The 13,320-nt window shown below is 30.8% G+C and overlaps 2 protein-coding genes and 1 long non-coding RNA gene across 5 annotated transcripts; all 3 read left to right on the top strand.

Annotated features, from left to right (window-relative positions):
• The first annotated feature begins 478 nt into the window (after positions 1-478).
• LOC112748637 (mitogen-activated protein kinase kinase kinase 20) lies at positions 479-1,883 on the top strand. The gene has a single exon (XM_025796865.3). The coding sequence runs from the start codon at positions 677-679 to the stop codon at positions 1,724-1,726; it is 1,050 nt and encodes a 349-aa protein (XP_025652650.1). The 5' UTR covers positions 479-676; the 3' UTR covers positions 1,727-1,883.
• A 6,253-nt stretch (positions 1,884-8,136) lies between these two features.
• Positions 8,137-9,543, top strand: LOC112748635 (mitogen-activated protein kinase kinase kinase 20-like). Its single transcript, XM_025796863.3, has one exon. It carries the CDS (start codon positions 8,225-8,227, stop codon positions 9,401-9,403), a length of 1,179 nt encoding a protein of 392 aa, XP_025652648.1. The 5' UTR covers positions 8,137-8,224; the 3' UTR covers positions 9,404-9,543.
• Positions 9,544-10,447: 904 nt separating this feature from the next.
• Positions 10,448-12,811, top strand: LOC112746865 (uncharacterized). 3 transcript variants are annotated; one of them, XR_011873114.1, is made up of 3 exons: positions 10,448-10,627; positions 10,742-10,842; positions 12,665-12,811. It is a non-coding gene; the product is annotated as an uncharacterized lncRNA (long non-coding RNA). The 3 variants fall into 3 exon arrangements; XR_003174651.3 differs by lacking the exon at positions 12,665-12,811 and adding an exon at positions 11,145-11,278; XR_011873113.1 differs by lacking the exon at positions 12,665-12,811 and adding an exon at positions 11,069-11,206.
• Positions 12,812-13,320: the final 509 nt, after the last annotated feature.

Genomic DNA, 13,320 nt, shown 5'->3' with positions numbered 1-13,320 from the left:
TCCAAATATAATTGATAAATAAAAAAATATTTTTATGAGATATCAAAACATAAAATTATTTTTATTTTTGTAAGAGATCTTTAAAAAAAATAACATTAAAAAATATCTTTTTTAAAAATTACATCCAAATAACACAAGTCCTTATTATCTTAGAAGATTTAATTAATACTCTATTTTTTTTTTAAAGACTAATTAATCCTAAGTCAAAATTATCAAAAATCTATTTATTACTTTACTCAATATTTTACGTAATCATCTTATTAGTTTTATGTATTTAATTTTTTTAAATAATAAATTTAAAAATTAATTATTTTTATTGATATAATAAAACACGATCAGTTGTCTTGTATGAAAATTGAAATCAAGATAAAAGAATCTATACTTTTATAATTTATATAAAAAAATATTAAAAAATAAATATCAAGTCACGCGTCATTACCTTATATAAATGCAATGCAATATCCTGTGTCACACGCGCCAAATTGTTCTTCATTTATTGTTGATTTCATTCGTTGAATCAATCAGTGACAACCAACACTTTCTTAATGTGCAGAACGACGCAATTGTTGAGAAGCCTTCTCTTCTTCTCTAAACGCTATAAACACACACACCAACATAGTTAACTTCATTCAATTCCTTAACCGCAAACACATACACATTCTTGTTCTTCAGAATCATGGACTGGATTCGAGGACCAACCCTCGGCAGTGGAAGCTTCGCCACCGTCAGTTTAGCCACACCCAAGAACCCTTCCCTTCCGTTCCACATTCCGGTTGCCGTTAAGTCCTCCGATCGTTTCACCTCCTTCCTCCTTGTTAACGAGGAACACGTCCTTAACCGCCTCGGTTCTTCTTGTCCTCGAATCGTTAAGTGCTTGGGTCACGACACTACGGTCGAAAACGGTGAGTCGTTTTACAACATCTTCCTCGAATATGCTTCCAACGGTACGCTCGCTGATCAGATGAAGAAGAATCAAGGTGGGAGGTTCGATGAGAAACAAGTAAGAAGGTACGCGAGGTCCGTCATGGAAGGGTTGAAGCACATTCACGAGAATGGGTTCATTCACTGCGATATTAAGCTTCAGAACATGCTTGTGTTCGAAGATGGCGAGGTGAAGATCTCGGATTTCGGGCTCGCGAAGGAGAAAGGTGCGACAGTGCAGCGTGGAGACAAGAAGTGGGAGTGCAGGGGAACGCCTCTCTACATGTCCCCTGAGTCGGTGAATGATAACGAGTACGAGTCTCCGGCGGATATATGGGCCGTTGGATGCGCCGCCGTGGAGATGCTCACCGGAAAGCCAGCGTGGAATGTTAAGAGTGGGTCCAACATGTGGTCGCTGCTAATTCGGATTGGAGTCGGTGAAGAAATTCCGGTGATTCCGGAGGACTTGTCCGAACAGGGGAAGGACTTTTTGAGAAAGTGTTTCGTTAAGGATCCCAGGGAGAGGTGGACGGCAGAGATGCTCCTCAACCACCCGTTTCTCGCCGAAGACAGCCATGATGCTTTGATTCATAACGAAATCTCGCCCAGAAGTAACTTTGACTTTCCTGATTGGGATTCCACTTCGACGGTGACTGATTCTGCTGTCACCACTGTTTCGTCGCCGGGGGATTGGCTACCACGGCTAGTGACGGAGCAGAGATCGCCGGATTGGTCAGAATCGGAGGGCTGGATAAGTGTTCGGAGAAGAGTTATCCTGGAAGCTTCGTTAGCAGTGGGATCTTAGTTAGAAGATTTTTTTTGTTTAGATTTGGTCATTGAAACTCATTTTCAGCGGATATGATATGATTCACAATCATTTAATTGTTTGTTAATAATCAATTATTCATGTAACCGTCTCGAGTGTAGAGAGATTCATTTTGCAAATGCAATTTTGTTCGTAATTGATGCCTTCAAAAATGAGAGGGATGAGTGAAAAATATTGGGTGGGATAGAATTGGACAACCACATTATAAAAAAGATGTGCCAATTTAGAATTGGAAAGAATATTAATTATTGGAGAGTGAATTATTTTTAATTTTGTGGATGAAGAAAATTTTATGTTTTAAGTTGTTCAAATTATGATATTGATAGTTTGATGAACTAAAATGGATCAAAAGAGAAAGAAAAATAAATTATTCTCGTCGTTAAAGAGAATAAAAATTGATTATTAACAAAAATGAGAGGGAGGGGTAAAAAATATTGGGTGGGATAGAATTAGACAACCGCATCATAGAAAAGATGTGCCAATTTAGAATTGAAAAGAGTATTAATTATTGGAGAGTGAATTATTTTTAATTTTTGTGGATGAAGAAAATTTCATGTTTTAAGTTGTTCAAACTGTGATATTGATAGATTGATGAATTAGAAGGGATTAAGAGAGAAAGAAAAATAAATTATTTTCATTGTTAAAGAGAATTAATTTTTTTTTTAAATCTGTTCAGTTATTACACTTTATATACCATGTACTTATTATGTACTCCCATAAAAAAAATAACAAATAAGCCTACATCTACTATTGATACAAAAATAATTTAGGTAATACCCTCCAGCAAGCTGGAATGGGTAACAATCCTAGCTTAGAAACATTAGTAAGAAAAGGATGCGATGGCGAGTTTTGGTGAGAAAATCACCAAATTTGTCTTTGGAATGAACTGATATCAGATGACCAGACAAATGGCTTTTTACGTGGTTCTTTCATGAGAAATAGGATTATTGAGAATGTGAATGGCTGGTTGTCACAGAGTGATAGACTTTTGAAGCAACAAACTAATGAAATTCATTAAAAAAAATAACCAACTAACTTCACAAGTGATAACAGTAAGAGATTATATTCAGCTTTTGCAGAGGAGTTGTTTGTGGTTTGCTTCTTACTCTTACAGCTAACAAGAGAGTTTCTAAGAAGTACTTGAGATCACCAAAATCCTTTATTTTGAATGGAAAAGTCTAGGGGCAGCAACTTTTGTGTTTTCTGACCAGCACTTAACCATTAAAACAAAAGTGAGTGATCTCCTACCATTAGATGTAATCTCATACCATTAAAAATACTATTGATGGCCAATTGATGGTTATAAAACACCAAAATTGCTGACCCCCTATCATCCCTCATTTTGAATTTGTCATCTAAATTTTGCCTGATGGTATTGATTTCGCCAAATGTCATTTCCAGTCAAAACTAAGTCATCAACATATACTAGAATGACAGTAAAAATTTCGGATTGTTTCTTGATGAAGAGTGAATGATCATAGAAAACTGCTTATAACCATCATCTACAAGATTCTGAGTGGGCTTAACGTTCCATTATATGCTTGCTTGCTTAAGGAAAAGTATAGGGTACCAATATACTATCTGCCAACTTATTACCAACAATAATTAATTATTTATTTTAAAAACATGTATAAAGAGACACATCCAGAAAATACATCTATAAAGACATTTCCATTATACACAGCTATAAAAATAATTATTTTTATTAAACACATCCACAAAGACACTTCCATTAAATACCGTTATAAATCAGAGTTGGAAGAAGTTAGCAAAAATGCTATTGGTAATGTAGCGGGATTGAAATATAAAATCAGTTACATAGACAATCACCCTCAACGTAAACCACTACTGCCACTAGCGGTTTATGCACATTCTCTATCAACAGAAACTGCTGCTGCCTATAGTGATTTCTGTGTTGTACCCTAATCACGTAATATGCGACTACTTATAGCAGATTATGTTCTTCTATAAACCGCTGCTACCAGTAGTAATTTCTATAAAAATATGAAAAAATGCATTTACGTTTTCGTATTTTAAAAGTTGTATTTGCATAAAATTAAAATCCAAATATTTTATTTACGTAAATTGCCCTAGATATTATGTAGTTGTCATATATATTTGTTTCTTTGTCTTCCTGTATCTTATTTTAATTTTTTCATAGATTCTGTTAGAACTATGTTTTCTTGAATAATTAGTGTATACCCAAAATATGTCTATTTTTTATATTTATATCAAAATATATTTTTAAAATAAATTATTCATGAATATATTTAACTTATATAAAATAACTTTTTTATTATTTATACTAATACCAAATAATAATTATTAAAATAAATAAATTCACAAAGTAATTATATTTAATAAAAAAAAATGTAGTACACAGTAAACAAATATTTCAATATCTATGAGAAAAATAAACTAAAATATTTTAAAGTGGGTTTTATATATTTACTAAATATTGTCAAATTAATAATAATAATAATAATAGTAGTAGTAATAATAATAACAAAAAATTGATTTGAGTAGTAAAAATAATAATATATTATTAAAAAATTATCAAATAATTCTCTAAATATATAGATAAAAATAAAAAAATACTATATTCAAAATATTATAAAAAAGAATAAATAATTATTAAAAAGATTTATAGAATTTCAAGAAATATAGAGAAATAAGGTAATTATTAAAACGATATGATATAGAATATTATAATTATTGATAAATTTTATTGTAATAATTAATCATTAAATATAATATTTTTTAAAAAATAGCATTAATATGTAGACTGATACTAGAACGTGCCATATCGATCATCATCATCATCATATATATATATATATATATATTTAATTCTAAAACTTACGTTTTATGAAGTATGAACACTTCACTGAGTATTGGACACATTTTAAATATAACACTCATCGATACTTGTCCGACACATATCTTCTGTGTCTAACTGTATCTTATTAAAAAATAAAATTATTTTTTGAAAACAGTTACATACACCTCCTAAATATCTTTACGTGCTAGTGTGTTCAAGTTTATTCTTAACTTGTATTCTTGAAATGAGTTTAGAAATAGATCTATTAAAACAAAAGAATATTTTAAATACTTTATATATTTAAAAAAAGATATTAAAAATATTAATTTATATTTTAACATCAATAAAATATTAAAATATTATTATAATTATCTAAAAAACTCTATATTTTATATATATATATGTGGTGTCCGCGTGTCTTATAAAAATTTAAAATTTGTGTGTCTATATGTCCTGTGTCGCATCATATCTGTGTCTGTGTCAATATTCATACATCATAGCTTATATTCATAAATGGTAAACAAAACACTATATATAATATTTAAAGAAATATAAAAGAGAATCATGATAAATTTAATTTTAAAAGAATATAAAATAAAATATTTAAATTATTAATTTATAAAAATATAAGAAAAAAGCATGATAATTACTAATAAAAAGATATGAAATAAAATATTTGAATTATTAACAAATATGAATATAATTTTTATATTAGTTTGCGTATTATTAATTACATACTAATTTCCTAAAAAATAGTTAAGAGAAATATGCAAATTAACATCAGAATATACCATATCAGCATATTTAGCGTTAAAATGTAATTCGTTATAGAATTAGTATTATTGATTACTGATAATTAACTCGCGAAAATATAAAAAAAATTATAATAATAATTACTAAAAATATTTGAAATAGAATATTAAAATTATTTATAATTTTTAAAATAAATAATCATTAAATTTTAATTTTTTGTATTATTGATTATATAATATTTTTAAAAAATATTTGATAAAAAAATATAAATTGATATCAAAATACGTCACAAAAGCAAGTTTGACGTCAAAATATATAATCTATCATAAAAGGATATAATAAAAAATGCATAATCTAAATTTTTTGTTGTGTGTTTCTGTCCCAAATAAAAATAGATACATTTTGCTAGTTTATCGGGAAAAAAAGATATATTTTGCTACTTAATTAGAGCCCGCTTAGTGAAAGTTGGATTAATTCGGGGAGAATTTTACCATCATGGTCAATAATTCCAATCCTAAAAGTTTTGCTTGAGGAGTAGTACATTTTGGGTCTCAAAACTCTTTTGACTATCCTTTTATATTACAATCAATTCGCTAACACCTTTCAACAGTGTCCCAAATTAAAAGAGCTAGCTTAACAATAAAATTGTCATATCTTTCCGTTTTAAAAGGGATTTAGTAACTAAACTATATGTGATTTAAGTGTCAAATATCTAAAGATCTGTTATTATATCAATATATAAGATTAAAAGTTTTTGCATACCTATATTGGAATAGACATCTAAACTAGTAAATTCGAATTTATAAAAAATATATTGTTTTTGTTTTTTAGTTTTTTCTAATTTGGTAAGTCAAGAATTATTCTTCGTAGATTGAAATTCTATTTAAGAATTTGTCGTTGGCCAATAAACTACTACATACACAAAGTGATATTAAAATTTCCGATATTTGTTTAATAAACTAGTGAGATGTTGGATCACCTATCTCAAAATAGCAAGGCCAGTAACAAAATTAAATAACAAAATCAATTATCAAATAGAGATGATATTGTATGAGATAATGACTATAGAATTATGTAAAAAAAATTTAAGTGTATGAGTAACTAATTTCCTTGTTTGAGTGAAAAAATTTACTCTCAACATACAATTACAATATGCAAAATTCATTATACTCCTCTTCACTAACTCTCCATTCTATATAACAATCTCTTTGACCTCTCTCATCAGGTAACAAATTCTCTTCTTTCATGCATTCTTAATAATTCTTTACTTTGCAACTTTTCTTATATAAAGTCCTACGGCTACGTCTATGCTGGCAGTCTCTTTTATTTGAATTTCATTGGGTACTTTTTCTATTAAATTGGGTCAACAATAAAACTATAAAGTATAAGAACCAGATTTTAGATGAAAAGTCAAGAAAGAGGAAGGAGGTAGTGCTAGTCACACTGCAGGGAATCGTCTAATAAAAAATCTATACGAAACCTAAGAGAATTCAATATAATCTAATCAAGAATCGGATAACAAATGCGCACGAGTAGTCAATATCTCCTATGTATATAATTTTAATTTTGATTTATTAAAATATTTTTAAATTAAGTGACCATTAAGTCTTTAAAGATTTTAATTTTAGATTAATTAAATTAATCTCTAAAAAAATTTAAAAAGTAGTCCTTATATATACTGTCAACTATTATGATATATCTATTTATAAAAAATTGTTATGGAGATAATAATTTTTAGAACAAAACTTTATCTGTTTTAGTAGAATTTGTTAATAAATAGAACAGTTAATAAGGGTTATGTAAAAACTCAATAGATAATGAATGTTTTACTGTCCAAAACTATATTATTTTTATACTCATGTACAATAACAAAACACACACCATTGTAGATAATGAAATACATGGATAATTCAATTTTGTTTTGCACTATCTATTAACGGTAGGACTGGCAATCTATATTCTATTCACGAATACCCAACCCGAACCAATCCGTTCGAATATGGTTGTCTATAGGATTTAAAACTTTAGAGTGCAAGTAGGGTTATGGTAGAGCCCAAACCTATCATACTCTACTCATTGCCAGCCCTAATTGATGGAAAGACATACATGTCTACTATTTAGTGCTTGTTTGGGCGCCATTAAATCGATAAAAAAACGATATTTTTTTCAATGAAAAAAATAATTTTTTTTATTTTTTATTATGTTTGGTAAATTTCTAATAATAAAAATAAAAGTATTAGAAAAATAAAAAATACATCTTTTTTGAGAAACTATAATTTAAATTTTTTTAAAAGTTTCTTTTTAAAAAAATGTTTTTTATATAATAAATAAACAAAAAAATATTTTTATCTTATTTTATCCAAACGTAATTGATAAATAAAAAGATCTTTTTATATGAGATATCCAAACATAAAATTATTTTTATTTTTGTAAGAAATCTTTTAAAAAAAATAACATTAAAAAAATATTTTTTAAAAATTGCATCCAAATAAACAAATCCTTATTATCTTAAAAGATTTAATTAGTACTCTATTTATTTTCAAAGTCTAATTAATCATAAGTCAAAATTTTCAAAAATTTAATTATTACTTTACACAATATTTTATGTAATCATCTGATTAGTTTTATGTATTTAAATTTTTTAAATAATAAATTTAAAAATTAATTATTTTTATTGATATAATAAAATACCATCAATTGTCTGTATGAAAATTGAAATCAAGATAAAAGAATCTATACTTTTATAATTTATATAAAAAAATATTTAAAAAATAAATATCAAGTCACGCGTCATTACCTTATATAAATGCAATGCAATATCCTGAGTCACACGCGCCGAATTGTTCTTCATTCATTGTTGATTTCATTCGTTGAATCAATCAGTGACAACCAACATTTTCTTAATGTGCAGAACGACGCAATTGTTGAGAAGCCTTCCCTCCTTCTCCAAACGCTATAAACACACACCAACACAGTTAACCTCATTCAATTCCTTAACTGTAAACACATATACATTCTTATTCTTCACAATCATGGACTGGATTCGAGGACCAACCCTCGGCAGTGGAAGCTTCGCCACCGTCAGTTTAGCCACACCCAAAAACCCTTCCCTTCCGTTCCACATTCCGGTTGCCGTTAAGTCCTCCGATCGTTTCACCTCCTCCCTCCTCGTTAATGAGGAACACGTCCTTAACCGCCTCGGTTCTTCTTGTCCTCGAATCGTTAAGTGCTTGGGCCACGACACCACCGTCGAAAACGGTGAGTCGTTTTACAACATCTTCCTCGAATACGCTTCGAACGGTACACTCGCTGATCAGATGAAGAAGAATCAAGGTGGGATGTTCGATGAGAAACAAGTAAGAAGGTACGTGAGGTCCGTCATGGAAGGGTTGAAACACATTCACGAGAATGGGTTCATTCACTGCGATATTAAGCTTCATAACATGCTTGTGTTCGAAGATGGCGAGGTGAAGATCTCGGATTTCGGGCTCGCGAAGGAGAAAGGTGCAGTGCAGCGTGGAGACAAGAAGTGGGAGTGCAGGGGAACGCCTCTCTACATGTCCCCTGAGTCGGTGAATGATAACGAGTACGAGTCTCCCGCGGATATATGGGCCCTTGGATGCGCTGCCGTGGAGATGCTCACCGGAAAGCCAGCGTGGAATGTTAAGAGTGGGTCCAACATGTGGTCGCTGCTAATTCGGATTGGAGTTGGTGAAGAAATTCCGGTGATTCCGGAGGACTTGTCCGAACAGGGGAAAGACTTTTTGAGAAAGTGTTTCGTTAAGGATCCCAGGGAGAGGTGGACGGCGGAGATGCTCGTCAACCACCCGTTTCTCGCCGATGAAGACAACCATGATGCTTTGATCCATAACGAAATCTCGCCCAAAAGTAACTTTGACTTTCCTGATTGGGATTTCACTTCCACGGTGACTGATTCTGCTGTCACCACTGTTTTGTCGCCGGGGGATTGGCTACCGCGGCTAGTGACGGAGCAGGGATTGCCAGATTGGTCAGAATTCGAGGGCTGGATAAGTGTTCGGAGAAGAGTTATCCTGGAAGCTTCGTTGGTAGTGGGATCTTAATTAGAAGATTTTTTTTGTTTAGATTTGGTCATTGAAACTAATTTTCAGCGGATATGATATGATTCACAATCTTTTAATTGTTTGTTAATAATCAATTATTCATGAAATCGTCTCGAGTGTATAGAGATTCATTTTGCAAATGCAATTTTGTTCGTAATTGATGCCTTAAAAAATGAGAGGGAGGGGTGGAAAATATTGGGTGGGATAGAATTAGACAACCACATCATAGAAAAGATGTGCCAATTTAGAATTGAAAAGAATATTAATTATTGGAGAATGAATTATTTTTTTGGATAAAAAAGATTTTATATTTTAAGTTGTTCAAGCTGTGATATTGATATTTTCATGAACCACAAAGGATTAAGAAAGGAAAAAAAATAAGTTATTCTCAATATTAAAAGAATGAATTTTTTTTTTAAATCTGTTCAGTTAATATATTTTATATACTATGTACTCCTTATGTACTTCCACAAAAAAATATAACAAATAAGTCTATATTTACTATTGGTACAAAAATAATTTAGGTAACACCCTCCTCAAGCTAGAATGACTAACAATCCTAATTTAAAAACATTAATAAGAAAAGGATTGGTGGTAGAATTTTGGTGAGAAAATCATCATCATCTTTTTCTTTTTTATTTTGGATATTTTTTTACTAGTTTTAGATGGTTCTTTTTTTAGATTTAGATGTTTTTTTCTTATATTTTGAATGTTTTTTTTTGTAACCGATATGTTTTGAATGTTTTAATAATTTTAGATGTTTTCTTACTTAGTTTCGAATATTTTTAATGATTTTGAATATCTCATTTTTGTTAAATTTAAAAAATTTTTTTTTGTTACATTTCAGATGTTTTTTTTATTAGGTTTTGGATATTTTTTTACAACAGTATTTTTTTTCTTCTTATTATAAATTTTAGATAATTCTTATTATTTGTTTTAGATGTTTCTTTCTCTTAAATTTTAGAGATGTCTTTTTTTATATATTTTGTACATTTTTATATATGTCTTTCTTTTAGGTTTTGGATTTTTTTTATGATTTTTGATATGTCTCATTTTTTTAAGTTAGGTTTTGGACATCCATGTGAATCCACAATTCGGGAGACTTTTTCTAATTTTTCTTCTGTGTTGGAGAATTGGTTGGATTTTCCACAGGTTTTCTCTACTCTTTAGCGCTTCGATCAAAGATAGACAATCTGACTAGATGATGATTCTTCCCACGTCCAGGTTCTTTACTAAAATTAGAGCCTTTTTGTTGTTAAAGCTTCTGTCGTTAAGCTTAAACTTGCTTTAACTTTTTCTGTTAGTCCTGCTAACAATCGACCCTATGAATCTTTGAAGACTACTGTTGTTGCTCTTGATTTGATTATGTCCGAGAATGTGTATCCACAATTCCACATTGACCTTAATCCAATCCTCTAGAGGAACTCGCCACGTTATAGGTAATTTATTCCTGGTCCTGGCTTGTTTACATATGACATTTGAATTGACAATCTTGTTGTACTCCTTTCTTGAATCTTAGCATTGAGAATTCTTGTACTAAGATCTGGTTGTTTGTGCTGTAATGTTGTCTTGTTTTTCGGACTTCCAAATTGTCCATAGTAGTTGTCCTACTCTGCTCCAGTAGTTCTCACTTTCTTCCTCTGGTTGTTTTTTAATTCTCTGTAGAATTTTCTGTGACCAATTCTCTAATGACCTGACTGACTCAGCTGTATTTATGCACTGGATTTGTGATCCAAACCAGGAAACTCTGGTCCATTCACAAAGAAATAGCGCATGCCCCACTGCTTCTTCTTACAGCATACAAACAGGACAAATAGGATTAATGATTATTCTTTTCTTTACAAGGTTTATCCTTATTGGGATTATGTTGTAGACAACTTTTCACATGAATATTTTATTTTTTTTTGTGGAGCCTTCATCCCCCAATTTCCTTTCCATAACTACCTATAATTATTACTTGTTGTTTGGTGCATTCCTTTTCTTGCACTTTTCTCTCCTTTTACTACATGACAATCTGATTTGACTGAGTAATCTCTATCTTTTGAAAAAAAAAAAAAGGCCAAATTAACTAACACATCTTCACCTACAAATTTACTTATTGGGGTTTGAAAAAGCAGGTCAGCCACTAGTGGGAGAAATTTCTCTTGAATAATAGTTTTATGCCACTTTCCTTGTCTTGTAATAATTTCTCCAACTTCTTGGGGTCTTGGATTGTTTCTTCCTAATGAGTTGTTCATCTCATAGATCCAATTATCTTGCCATATATCCACTTTGTTTTCTTTGCTCAAGCACCATTTTCATTTCTTTTGATGAAATTAAGATCTGAATAAGGCTTTTCCACACCCAACTTCCTTTTGTGTGACTTGGTACTTCCCAAAAATATTATCGAAAAAGTAGAAAGCCTTCAGAATTACCCATAGACCATAGTGCTTCTTGATCTTGCATGACTCTCCATGCTTGCTTAGCCAGTTGTGCTATATTCTAGTGTTCAAAATCTTTAAAGCCTAGTTCCCTTCTTTCTTGCTTATGCACATTTTCTCCCAACTTTTTCAATAGATCTCTTTTTCCTTTTCAAATACTCTCCATCATAATTTGGTAATTTTAACACTTAGTTTTTCAAATACTCATTGCATAAGAAGGAATGGCTTGGATAACTGCTTTAATTAGGATTTTCTTTCTGCCTTCATCTTGCTGGTTGACCCAAGTACGTCCCTGGATTGTCCCAAGTTGGGATTCCCAAATTTTTTTCTATATTTACTCTTGTCTATATAGGCACTTGATGACCGTATGTAATTCCAGACATCTCTAGATTAACCATTTGACATGAGACTGTATGAGTTGGTATACTTCTTCTTCCATAGTCAATTTGGTCCATTTCACATCAAATCCCTCGCCTTCATAACCACTTCAAGAAAATTCTACTCTAGTCTGCTTGTTGGCCAAATCATGTGATCCTCTGACTTGGTTTAGGTTTAGAGCATGAAAAGCTTGTTGCAAAACTATAATATTATGGGTTCTATAACCTCCTGAGCTTTGTCAGGGTTCGAACCCTTGTGCAGCTCCTCGTGAGGCAGTAGATTCTGCCACTAGATCCAGGCCTCGGCTGCCACCCTTTCTTGGTCTCTTTGCAGCTATCCTCATCTTTCTAGTACATTTCATATTTAAACAATTTGTAAGAGATTCGTTTTGTCCATATCCTTTTTGTTTTCTTGGTAAAGTGTCCATATCCTATTTCATTTGTGTGTGTGTGTTTTGATGCAGTATGGCAGTCCATGTTCAATTGGGCCAGGCCCAAAGCTAAGGTTTTTTATACATCGACTCTGTGAAATCAGCATAAGCTTACTGTCGACCCAAAACTTGGATCCCAGAAAGACAAACGATTCCAGGACCAAAAGAAATTAAAAGAAGGTACCCATCCAAAAAAAAAAGCAAAGAACGTTAAAAAGAAAACAAGTGATTCCCTTGTCCAATCTCAACGCATTCTTTTGAAGTAATTTTACCGTTTTAATTTGATAAATTGAACAACGTGCCAAATGCGAAATAATGATTGCATGAGATAGTTAGCTAAACATATTTTGTCCGTAACTAAACCATAAAAACAAAGAAACAAAAAAGTGTTTGAAGTTGCTATATTATTTAGCAAAATACACTTAAAAAAAAATGCACAGGCAGTATAGCGTTCCATGCAAATAGAATAAGAAAAAATATTATGAAAAAAAGGTTTTACAATCAATAACAGTTAATATTTTTTCTGTTTTAATATTTATTTCTTCACTATTTTATTATTTGATTGTTGTTTTTAAAAAAAATAATTTTCTAACAAAATCGATAAAATTTAAAATAATATGTTGACTACACGATTACAGATTACTCAATCACAAATCCACAAGAAAGGTGTTACGATGGATAACCAGAGA

This window comes from Arachis hypogaea, chromosome 15 (assembly GCF_003086295.3).
Source record: "Arachis hypogaea cultivar Tifrunner chromosome 15, arahy.Tifrunner.gnm2.J5K5, whole genome shotgun sequence".
In the NCBI taxonomy this organism is placed as follows: Eukaryota; Viridiplantae; Streptophyta; class Magnoliopsida; order Fabales; family Fabaceae; genus Arachis; species Arachis hypogaea.
The sequence above is the reverse complement of the archived record's forward strand: the minus strand, read 5'-3'. Positions and strand labels throughout refer to the sequence as shown.

Bases quoted from the DNA above. Each gene is read 5' to 3' on its own strand.
- LOC112748637 (XM_025796865.3), top strand. From the start codon at position 677: ATGGACTGGATTCGAGGACCAACCCTCGGCAGTGGAAGCTTCGCCACC.
- LOC112748635 (XM_025796863.3), top strand. From the start codon at position 8,225: ATGTGCAGAACGACGCAATTGTTGAGAAGCCTTCCCTCCTTCTCCAAA.